Raw genomic sequence first — 12,395 nt, forward strand, 5'->3', positions numbered from 1 at the left:
TTGGCAATTTGAAAAATGCTGGGGGAGCTCTGCACTGTATCCCTAAACCGGGTAGACAATGCTTGGCTTCCTAACAAAATCGAAAAAACATGGAAAGCCTAGGCAAGCAAGGATAAATGGTTTTCTAAATTAGATGAGCACGATGAAGGCAAATAATATGCTCAAGGCGCATTGAAGTGTCATCAAAAGGCAAAAACAAGGTGTAAGCAATTTCTAAAAAAACGGCGTCTATAAGGAACATTTTCTCATCAACCGTAATGAGAAATAAAATGGAACTCTCAGGACACTTAAATGTATGCCTGCTACATCTACTTAACTAGAGAAATCAGGATACCAGCTAAATTATTTTTAATATATATGCATATCACTGAAGAAGTTCTTGCAAATTGAATGTCAAGGTTGAAGTTTTTTCATTTCATGAAAGAATCATGCATGAACAGTTATCTAGTTCAGTCAATACTGAGTATAATAAAGAACATTTCTGTGAATTTCTGTTGCTTTGATGGCCACAGTTCTTTTTCTTTTAATGTACCTTTCCAAAGTTCGTTTACAAGATTTATTATTTGTTTACTTAAAATCTACTCAGTTGTTTTCAATAAAGCTTGCTTTGCTTGACACGAGCTCACTCAGAAATAACACAGCCAAGTTTTCAAGCTTTTGTTCTAGCACAAATTTAGAAATGTTGAAGCACCTTTACCCTCATCCCACGGGGTACTAGCGGTACTAGTTCTCCGCTCGTTCCTCGTTCGCGAACTTTTCGCTGAAGCCTTACTTTCAATCGCCTGCCTGGAAACCGCTCCGCGACGAAATGCAACATTTGAAGAATTTAGCTAAATCGGCTGCAATTCTTTTCCCCTTACTTTAATATCATCGAAACGGTAGCATAACGAATGGTGAACTAAAACAATTATGGGGAAACCTAAGGTCCGCTTTATCGGTTATGACGCGATAGCATAGGCCGCCAGCCCAAATATAAAGCCCCTCTTTATCCAAGCCGTATGAGCCTGCCTGCGAGACTGTTGCCAGTGTCAGCAGCCAGAAACAATAGATCATTGCTTTGTGTATTGCCGTGATGCTGTTTTTTGGGACATTCTTCGACGGACTCTCAAAAAGGACATTTATATTACGCTCTATACTATCAGGTCTTCGCCTACACAAGAAGATTCTGAGGCTACATGTGACCTTTTTGTGCTCATGGGACTTTCAGTCTGGGAAGAGCCGCATGACCGATCTCCACGCAGAGCCACCACGTTCGTCGAAGTGTCTGTGCAGAGAACAATGTGCTATGGGGCGGAAGTATATGCTGCGCAGGATCGACCTCCTGCCTGGTTACATTTACTGGATGCATGTATATGCCTCCCGGAATTTTAATGCGTGATCAAAGTGAGAGCTCGATGCTGGTGTAACTGTGTATTGACAGGTTGCGGAATGCGACCTGGTTAAATTGCTCGAAGCACTTCCATGCAATAAAGGAAAAAAAAAAGTGCCTGCGAGGTTTAGGGGTACCTTGAATGCAACGGTCCTGGCAGGCTGATTCTGATATCATCCTCCCATATGAAATGAGCGACCCGAGTTGGCAGCTTCTGCCAAACGTTATGACAGGAAACCCTACGTCCATTCAGTGCACGGCCATGTCAGCTGCCAGCTACCGCCAGCTGCCACCGCCATGCTCGTAAATTTCCGCTCCCATTTCCAACGCCAGCCTCACAGCGGATGGTAGCCACCGCCAGCCGCCGGCGCTCGATTTTCGGTTAACGGGATCTTCAACGCTAGTGCGTTACAAATGGTGCCGGAGGAACACCCAATCTCGGCATTGAAGGCTATGACGTCATAGCGTTAAGGGCTCCCGTCTGAGTATTTTCGTTCGCGTGCCTGTGCTCTTGTATTCGCTTGATCACTGGCCCCTTATTTTGGGCCTCAGTTTTGCGGCCCACGCTTTTTATCCTGCAATCGTAATATGGCCACTTCCGTCGAAGGTTACCAGACATAGATACCCATAACGCCCAAATTTTGCCCAGATGTACAGGCATATGCCACGCTGGCACATCCGTGTGGCTTCGTATGAATGCACGGCCTACGATTAGCGTTTCTAGCCCGTCCCCCACGGACCCTGCAAGGTTCGATTCTCATCTCACCCTCTCAGATCAAAGGAGAAGCCCCAGTTGGCAGCACCTGCCATATCATGTGGTTTGATGGCGTCACACGAGCCGCAAACCACTCAGTATCCGGTCGTGTCACGTTTCAGCTGCCGGTGCCATGCTCGGGAGCTTCGCTGAGAACACAGACAACACCCAATGTGTCGTATTTTCTGCAGAACGAGTATTTACCGATATCGCAGTAAAAAAAAAAAATATCAAAATAAGGGGAAACTCAGCAAAGCCAAACATTCTGTGTGCATAGCAGCCCCTGAACATTTAAGGGCCATCCTCTATTGCTTGTCACCAGTTCCGCTCAATCTACGGTGACGTCTTCGTCGCCCCCATTCCTACTCGGTCTTGCCGGGCCGTTCACGGGCTTCCGGCTCGCCGGTAAGCACAAGTATCTTTTTTCGACGGCGACGAGCCTCGCGAGCGCACGACGACCTTCCTCCGCATCAGCCGTATCGCTGCGTCACGACTGCAAATGCGCAATCCGCGCGCAATAGGAGTTTTCGGTTTGTTATTTGTGTTTTCTGGCCGTCAGTGCAGGAGTATGGCCCGGCTCGCTCTCGCGGAATTCTTCGAGCAAATAAGCTTCCCAGCGGCAGCCGTTCGTCTAGGTGATGAAGAGATTGCAAAACAAAGCTAGGAACAAGATAGCGGAGGAAAATAAACCTCCTGCAGCACTCTTATAACCGATAAGGTCACTCGTGTGCCCGGTGTAGCACCAAAACCAAGGGGCGAAAGTGATTAAGAGGGAAGCCGCCGCTCTCTGGTATCTTTTTTCTTCTTTCACATATGTCGCTCCTTAACTGCCTCGTTACATTGTTTTTTTGCATTTTTTCCTTTCTTTCTCTTATCGCAACTCATCTCCGTTCTCTAATCTTTCAATCATGTATGCTTCGATCGGAGACCAAACGCAGCCTACATATGCATGACAGGTTATGGTGTGCTCCGTATAACGGCTCAATCAATGCGAATTATCAGGGTGGGCTACGCATGACAGCTCACGCAGTAAAACGCCATAGTTAAAAAAACATGCGTTATTGAGAGTTCCTGAATGGTCTCTAGGAGAGCGGCGGAAGTGTGTTCAAACTTCACAAGTACTAAGATATGTGGGAGCGCCTCTTGGAAGATTTCGTGGTCTCGCTGTGATGCATTCCTTTTCCGCGTATTTTCTTAGAATGTTGCGTTATGAAAGAAAATCATCGTATTGTCTATCTTGTTCTAGGAATTAGTTAAAAAAATAAGGCGCCCTGGTCCGCGATACGCACAGAAACAGTGTTATGGTTATGTGCGTACTTAAGCAGAGAAACGAGGATTACATTAAACGTTCGAAGTTTCTTACCTCGCGCGTTGTGCGAAAGAGTTCTGTTGGAGACATTGTACGCTTTTATGTTGTACCGGAGTACTACACCCCCTAACGTAAACAAGCAAGACTTGCTACGATCATTATGGAAGCCCGCTACCACGTCGTGAGCAATAAAATGTCATCATCTTTATACTCACTTTCTTGGAGGCACAATCTGGAACGAATATTGCTTTGGCTGAGCCCATTCCTGTGCCAACGCTCTAAGTACCCCGGTCTCGCTTCGTAATCATGCAACCCATATTCATAAATTGCTTGGTGCGTCAGCTTACTAGTGTTATTGCTTTCTTTAGATACAACGTGAGAGCCTGTGGAAACTTACCTGTAAATGAAGAAAAAGACGACGCACAGGATCACCACCAGCCCACTCAGGACCCCGCTGACGATGGCGTACTTAGGAAGTTCTGCAATATAGGCAGTATATGCACGCAATTCAAGCAATGAAGTTTCGACACACGCTTTTCCTAGAGTGCTTGCTTGTCTCTAATAACAGTGGCTTTGGCTGGGGCTATTGTGGAATTGCTAGCGAGTGCTCACAGAACCATAAGTGGCTCATCTTTGGAGCCACAGTGTGCCAAATCGATTAAGTAGACACATTGCCCACTTACGCTGTGACCCTCTTCATGTACGTAATGGATATGAGTCACTGTATAAACTACTCACAGCCTGCATATTTTTCCTTCGCAACTAAAGGTTACTGCATTTTAACGGTTGGGCCATTATTAATTAAAGGTTCGGAAAAAGGCGGGTTGCCGTAGCCTAGGGCTGTCATTTGAAGGCTGTAGAGAGGTGTGTAGACTAGTCTCTAGTACAAACAGTTCGTTCTCTGAAATTTAATAATTAGTAAATACTAGTCAGCCAATATTTCAATTTTGGCTTAATTAACAAGGTGTGGACAGAGAAGTTGTAATCTTCTTTAAAACGAGCTGGCTGATGTGTTTGCATAAGGCTACATTTGCGTAAAGTATAGTTTTTTTCTTGTCTTTTTACAGTCTTTAAACAGCAACCCGGACAAAAAAAAAATGGTTCCACGTGACGTCGTGCTAGTACAGCGTCTTGAGACCCTTGTTTAAGAGAACAAAGTCTAGTTTTCCCTGGGGCAAGACATGTAAGCATGCAGCTCCTCATGTAATAGCTTTCTTTGAAGCAATATAAAATGCCAAAATTATACGTAGATGCAATCAGCGCCGCCAGCTGTTTTTCAGGACAATAAGTACTTTCTTCTGGGCGAGTCGGTTCATATTAGCAAAAGGTAAAAGACTTGCGCAAAAAGTAGATGAAGAAAGAGACTCTTTCTTCATCTACTTTTTGCGCAAGTCTTTTACCTTTCAGGACAACCTTAAACTTTTTAGGTAGCAGTTTATTTCTTAATCCAATAATGAAAAAGTTCGCTAGTTAGTCTCTAACTTCAACTTCAGGCAATGGAATAAATACTGCAGATTTCTCCAGATGACAATTACCACCTCACAGTTGGTTTCTCATGGCTAGGAGATTTCGTCCTTTTTATTTTTTAAATCTTAGTTACGTTTAGATGAAGCTCCTGCTACATATACCTCGGAGGTCATACCGCCATACTCACGGTGATAGCGGTGTTTGAAACACCGGAATAAATGCTTTGTTTTATTCTCCTAGACGACACATGCGAAGTTCAAAACTTAAAATTTTCAGACCAGCTTCGGGAGGGTTCTGCATTTATTAGAGCGTTCCTGCTCGGACCTTGGCCACAATATAGCGAATTCATGTCCTACGTTTTTTGCAAGAAGAGCGAATAATAAAATAGCGCTTCGGCTAGTTGAAGTTAGTGTTTTTGAAGCTGCTTTTAAATACGTTACTTGAGTGCCGTATTTAGAGCATGTCACTTCTTTTTGCGATCCTCAAAGCAAAACAATTATAAAAACCCTCGAAGCTATCAAACATTGATGCACTTGCTTCATTCTTTCTAATTATTTTGAGTTAGCGAGTGTGCAGTCGTGAAGAAACTTAAAATCAGCGCGAGCTCTTCTTAAACCGTTGTATTTTAACTTTATGTTCTTTTAAAACAATTAACCCCCCAATGAAGACTTACAACCATCATTTTGTATCCTTCACGTAGATTTAGTCACACATAGTGCACGCAATAAAATTCAGTTTGTCAAGCTGCACTCCTCATTTTTCATTTTTGTTCCGAAGAATACTATGGACTAGAACTGCCTGCCCGCCTTTGTCATGTCCGTAACTGCACCAGACACCTTATATGAACCTCTTGATTTTCCCGCCGAATAATATACAAGTACACTTTACTTACAACCTACTCCTCTATGTCACGGCGATAGGTTCTGATAGCAAATAAACAAAATAAAATGTTGGACAAAGTGTTTTGTGTGTTCTTGAATATTTACTTGGGACAAAGCGGGTGCGGAAGAAGTAGGAGATGGCTTGCGTTAAAATTACCCACCCTAGGTTGAATGTTTCAAAAGTAGCGTTGCGCTGACTTCCAGGCGCATGACTGAGATCAGCTTATCGATTTCAGAGGCGGGTGCAGGCACATCAACTAGTCGATAGTACAAAGTAATAATTCGCCAATGGAGATATTGGGTTGCTTGTTAGACGTGAAATATTTACGGAGACCATTGGCAGATAATTAAAGGCTGTTCGATCGCGCAAGGATTCCGTCACCGTGCTGAAGTGGGGCCTACTGAGGGGAGCCGTAAAAGCTCCTAATAAAATTCACAAACTTTGTAGCAACGTTTGGAAGCTCGGCATATTCACAGCGTGTTTAACGAAGCGATCAATACCCTTCGAAGTGAGAAACTCTAGGCTAGTTGGCTCAAATCAGTGAGGGGTTGTATATAAATGTATTAGCTCGTTGATACTTATTGTAATGTTCCACTTTCTATGCAGCTTTTTAGTCAACTTAGAAAAATTGGTTATGTACCTTATTTTCAACTAGCTCCCCTTCTATTCAAAATATTTTTGCAGCATGAAAAGCCTTTGAAATTAATAAATTCTGACGTACAGGGAAAGGAAGGGGGTTGAGATTGTCTTGGAACGTCATTGTTATCTGATCATGGAACAGATGAGATCATTGGCTTTTTACTACAATGTGTCCTACATAATACCTTGTGATACCTTACTCAAGGTATTATATATATGATACCTCAAGCTATCATATACCGATATCATAGCTTGGGTTAATTGGAGTAATATGGGAGAGACCTTCGCCCTGCTGTGGGTATAGTCAGAATGATGATGATGATGATGATGATGATGATGATGATGATGATGATGATGATGATGATGATGATGATGATCCTGTATGATTGATCAAATCAACAAAGTTTTGGCTTGAGACTCAGCATTCCTGATTGGGCAAGAAGTGTTATCGCTCACCTTCATCGGGGCACTTGGATCCATCGAAGCCACACCGGGGCGTGTCGGGCGGTGGTACTCTCTTGCCGCCCGGCCAGTGGATCGAGCGACCAGGGACATCGCTGAAGCTCTTGTTCACCCCAAAGTAGTTAGCTACCACCTGCACCGAGTATATAAAAAGCGACAAGCCATTATTCATTTTCGGCACGCATGATGAACTTCTGGACAACTTTCAGAAATATTTACGTCGCTCCTTTTAAAGTGAACTGTCAAACGTTTTATCAGTATGCTGTGTTGTGATTTTATGTATGTGCAATTGACAGGGAATGCCTGTTGGATGCCTGCTTCCGCAGTGATAGCCCACTTCTTGTTTGGACAGTCTACGATCTCACTGTGCTAAAATCAAGCAAACGCAAGGTAAAATATCGTCGTGACCTACGACTCACATAAGCACTTTGGCTAATGGTGTGAGGTCGAACAACCATGAGCGAGGAACAATGCATATGCAATAATGGGCTCAATGTACTATTGGCTAACGCCTGAAGGGCTCAACTGTTACGTACACGCTTAATGTATGCCGACTACTGAAATTTGTTTGTTGTGTCTTCCACATGGTGCCTCTGTATTCAGACTTATCTGTCTACGGCGGTCGTGCAAAACTGTTTACGCAAGCTTTATTAGAAATTAGACGGTGTACCTCCGTTTAATCACGGAATATTGTGGAGCAGCAGAATGGGGGGTTACATGATTGCGTTGCTTGTGTCTAAATTATTAAACCTTTTTTTTGCAGACTTGGTCAGGCGGCCATGCTTCCAGACCACACATCGTATCTGCTTCACAGAGACGATCGTCTTAAACTAATGCTTTTATTGGCGATTACGTTGGATATATATAATCACATTTTGTAAAATTGTTTGGCACACAGACGGCTGTCACCCGCCCACACTCGGAAAGGTCAAAGGTCAAATCGGCTCCAGACATCAGGCTTTTGGGAGAATGCGGGTAGTAGTGCTTCAGTACTAAAATACCATGCCGCGTAGTTCTTGCAGTCATAATATTTAAAGGCAAAATAGCTTTGATGCGTGGGAAAATAAGGCACTCAAGAGCAGCGCGGAGGGACTGGTTCCCGTATGACGCCTTTAGCGCGCGCATCTTGGGAAATATACCGTGCCGGAGTATGGGGCCCTTTTTCATAATATTTGTTACCGCACACTCATTTTCTAGGGGTCTCCCGAGGCGGATTTGTTGCCTGTATTGAATTTCCTTTCTCGGCACCATCATATATACTCACCTGGAACTCCTTGGTGACCGGATCCATGTCCAGTATAGAGTAGTCAGCGTCTCTGTCTCCGTTCTCATTGATCCGGACGGTGCCCGTGATTCCTGCATGAGCCGAAAGAGTGAACACACCAGGCGAGCGTTCCGAAACGGATTCGTAAATCAAGCGCATACCTTCAAAATCAGATCGGCGCGAGCTTGAATTTCCCCAAACTTTAAGTTTGAAGTGTAAACAGGGCCGAAAATATTGGCACACTTTTTTGTCTCGATAGAGGTGCAGAATAAAATACCCAAACACCAAGCGATGCTAAAGCTTTCATGAAAGAGTGGACGGAAAGAAAGAGAAAAGTTACCTTGCATATTTACTTAACCGCCACCTGTTCCTGAATTTATTTTTTATTAGAAGGGTTTCTCGGCTAGCATAGTTGAACTCAACGTTTTCCCCCCATTTTCAGCCTGTGCTATCGACTACCCACAAACATCGGAAATTGAGTTGTGCTATTTTCAAACAAACAAATGCAAAACAGAAGCTGTTTACATTAGCAGATTTCCGGTGCCGCAGAGATCGGGGAGGCTTGGAGCACACATCACCAGCGCGGTTTCTTCAAGCGGAAGTGAAATTATGGCGTGTACTGACAGTGTCTGCTTTGAACGTTTGGTACAAATATGCAGTGGTGGGTCATTTTTTATTCCGACGAAATGACGTTTGCAAATATTTAAAGAAAAAAAAATTGTTCAGTTTGATTCCTTACTGTTTACCAGGATATCGCTGTTTATCCGAAGCAGGGCTGCTCTCTGCTGTAGAATCTTCTATTGAATTCCTTGCCATAAACGATGCGCACCTGTTTGTGTAACAAAACTTCTAAACGTTCTGCTTTTTCAGTGACTTATTCCCAACTCTAGTCAGCACGTTGTTTAGTTTTGTTCCTAGGGCTGCGGAAACAGGATGTTCTCTTATCCAGGGGTAGGTACCTCTCCTTAAATACCTATAGAGAAATCTCTTTCATCTCGGAATAGAGCAAACATCTCTATTTCTCCTTCTTGGCCAATTCCGAATAGCAAAACAACTAATGTTCGATAGTTAAGATGATCAAATAAGAAAAAAAAAAAAAGCGACGCAAAAGAGTACCGAGTTCACCTAGTCTACTTAGGAGGGCGTCAAATAACGCCAGTATCGCTTGTAACGAGACAGTTGCTCGCACTTTCATTGAAGACATTCAATGTTTTCTCACAGAAGCACGCAAATAATTTTTTGACTGCTAAAACATAACTTGAGCAGCAAGGCACAGCGGGTGTACGTTTCACAGTACACTACCTGTTAATGCCACTTTTGGTAAAGCTGTCAAATAAGCATAAAAAGTTGCGGTGTAATCCTTGAGGCGTCTGGAATACACAAACACTGGAGTTCATGCGTAAAAACCTAGCGCTGTGGGTAGGCACACTACTATTCCCTCGTTTCTTTTATTCAGTGGCATCGCGCAGAAGAGCGAGCAAGGCACGTGGCAGCTAACATACGGTTATCCTTGCACATCTACCTGTCGTTGTGGAGTGGCGGGCTTTTGACTATCATGACGCAAAAAGTGTCACCATGCATCCTTCTAGCCGCAGAGTTGGCTTCGAACTTGGCGACCCCGTAAATGTCCACGCGTTGTTGACTAGGAAGGGGGGGGAAGGGGGGGGGGGGGGGAAAGGGGGCTTTCAGCCCCGCTGTGTTTTTGTAAGACCTTAATAACGAAATCTTTGAATCTGCCTGTTACCTCTTCCATCCGCTTCCATTTCCTATTTTTTTCCTTATCCTACAGCTAGGCTGCTGGCTTTTCTTCGATCTTTATTGGGCTCCGTTCTCCTTCATTCTTTGATTCGTAAAATCTCGCTGAGCCGACGTCTTTTTTCATCGTTTATATGCTGCATAGTTTTTTCGTTCCTGTTTTTTAATCCTTAGTTTTACTCCTACCAGCTGCCTATGTGCTATCACACTGTCGCATATAGTAGGCAGTACTCTTCGAATATTAATGCGATAGCTCTTAAGGTCTCGTTATTCAGAACATTCGGCTTCGGCGTTGTGACCGGAAAATGACGAGTCTGCCTCTGGCAGGTGGTAATTGACAGGTGACCTATCCAGACATTGATTAGTCTGCGGGTTGTATGACGTGACATGATCACAGGACATGGCCGAGTTCAGACTCCTCCTTTGAGATTGGGGTAGTGGGGAGGGGGAAGTCAAAGCCACAACCTTTAGATCCCGAATGAGCATGTCATCAACGAGTAACAAGACCCGGAGCATAGCACTCTTAACTAGCAGCCTGCGTCGCGACTACGGGATTGGCGGTGAAACGTCAACCAGGGAAACGGCGAGCGCTAGTTTGAGTCAGATGGCGAGGGGGAACCTCGTTACCCGGTTGTGATCTGCGCACTCAACTTCAGTTTGTGCCTCTGCAAGGCGCATACCGTAGTCCTTACCTAGACTGCTGGTATGCACTGGCCATCCCACGTTCTTAGGGGTGACAATTATACACATAGGCACAAACATTCGTACGGGTTCGTTTAAAACAAGTTTTTTATCTGTGTGGAATTGTCTTTAGATAATGTGGCACTTTATATGACCGTAGGCTGATAGTATATGCGGAATAATGGAGGCACAAACTAAAGGGCTGGGAATTTAGCGAGAAGGATACTTCATGAACGGGAATGGGAATACTCAAGAATAGCTGCAGGCAAGAGGCAGTAACGCTCCCGCGCCATACCTTCAAAAGTGGAGACTTAGCGACTCACCAGCGTTCTATATCTATTTAGACCCTTAAGCAGGTTCGTTATAGTTGGACCTCTTAAACGCGTAGATGCAAAGCTCGTTTGGAGCCAGGATTCCTTCGGATGTATTTTACCTATGGGTAGTCTTGCAGTGGTGTGAACAGACGCGTGAACAAAATTTTTGCTGACACTGCATAGCGAGGGAGCAAGTTTCAAATGCATTTTGTCATTAATAAGCAACTGATTAAATTCATGATTACTAATTGATTTTGATTAAACTTAGTTGCCAAGTGATGAAAATTTAAAAGAAGTCAATGTTTATTTCGTTAATTTATAGCTGACACATATTTAGAGCTGCAAATTCGGCAAAACGTTTCCTTGCTTGTGTACTTTGTCAGATGTTATAAGACCACCTGAAGATAAAACTTGCCATTTCCTCAAGACGTATTCGTCTTAGCATTCGGAGCTCTTAATTTGAGTTCACGATTTGAACCACTGCTTTCAGCAGCCGACCATACATTTCTAGACTCAAGACAGAGCTTTTAAGTACCTTTGCTGTTCCTGGAGCCCACAAACCTATCTGAGCCAAAAAAATGGGGTTTTTAAAACCATTTCCTGTGGCATAACAACACAGACATCTCACAAAGCTTACTTTCTCTCGGAATCGACGAGCTCTTTCAGCAGTGCTGCACGCATGCATAGCATGCCAAGAAAGAGAGGCATCCCATATAACCCATAACGAGCGCTGCCCGTCCAGACAGCCATAAATGGAAAGGCGGTAATACGTCTATCCAGCCGCGCCCTCGGGCGCTCCTTGATGGACAAGAGCCAGACATTCTGTGGGAGAATGCACGGTGCCTCGAGATATGTGCGCTGCGGCAGCATATACTTTTTGTTTTCTGCTGTGCTTGGCTGACCCGATATCGTTAGCCATCTGCGGGCTGTCAGCGACTCGAACGAAGGGTAAGCGGTTGCGCGGAATGTTATGTTGTTATGGCGAAAAGGGAAGCTGCGGTCCAATGCATTAGAAACGAACGTGGTCCACATTGCTTCGTTATATTTTCATACCCGTCCTGCTCCTTCGAGACGCGTCGTATCCATTTCTGAGCAGGGCATAATAAGAGAAGGACAAGGATAAGGGCGGAGACCCATGACGCTGGCTCTATGATTTAGTGATAACGTCCTTTGCATAGTTTTCTTTACATCACGTGGCTAGCGAAGAACTTCAGACGTGCCAGAAAACTGCAAGTCAGGACGCTGATGTGATTCATCGTCGTGGTATTAGTCCGGCACTTGAAGGGAGTACTTGCTTTCAAATCTTCTTGTGAGGTCTTCTTTTATGATTTATAGCTAACTAAATAGCGCGAGCAGATCCAAAACTGACATGCTTAATAGCATATATACTAGCTCCACCCCTCCAGAAGTGCTGTCCCGCAGTTTGTGATTCTGTGTTTATCCTTCAGCCGGTAATGACGCAAGCTATTTCATCAATCCTATCAATACCTTTAATGAAT

The 12,395-nt window shown here is 44.1% G+C and overlaps 1 protein-coding gene across 1 annotated transcript in view; it reads right to left on the minus strand.

Annotated features, from left to right (window-relative positions):
• LOC146186017 (atrial natriuretic peptide receptor 1-like) overlaps window positions 1–12,395 on the minus strand; it is a 199,133-nt gene that overhangs the window by 89,013 nt on the left and 97,725 nt on the right. The window contains exons 5-7 of the mRNA XM_084607972.1: window positions 8,147–8,238; window positions 6,877–7,015; window positions 3,830–3,911 (exon numbers count right to left, since the gene is read on the minus strand). Coding sequence (XP_084464098.1) covers window positions 3,830–3,911; window positions 6,877–7,015; window positions 8,147–8,238 — 313 coding nt within the window. The remainder of the gene's footprint in view (window positions 1–3,829; window positions 3,912–6,876; window positions 7,016–8,146; window positions 8,239–12,395) is intronic.

This window comes from Amblyomma maculatum, chromosome 6, assembly GCF_055883805.1.
Source record: "Amblyomma maculatum isolate TAMU_Amacu chromosome 6, ASM5588380v1, whole genome shotgun sequence".
Classification (NCBI taxonomy): Eukaryota; Metazoa; Arthropoda; class Arachnida; order Ixodida; family Ixodidae; genus Amblyomma; species Amblyomma maculatum.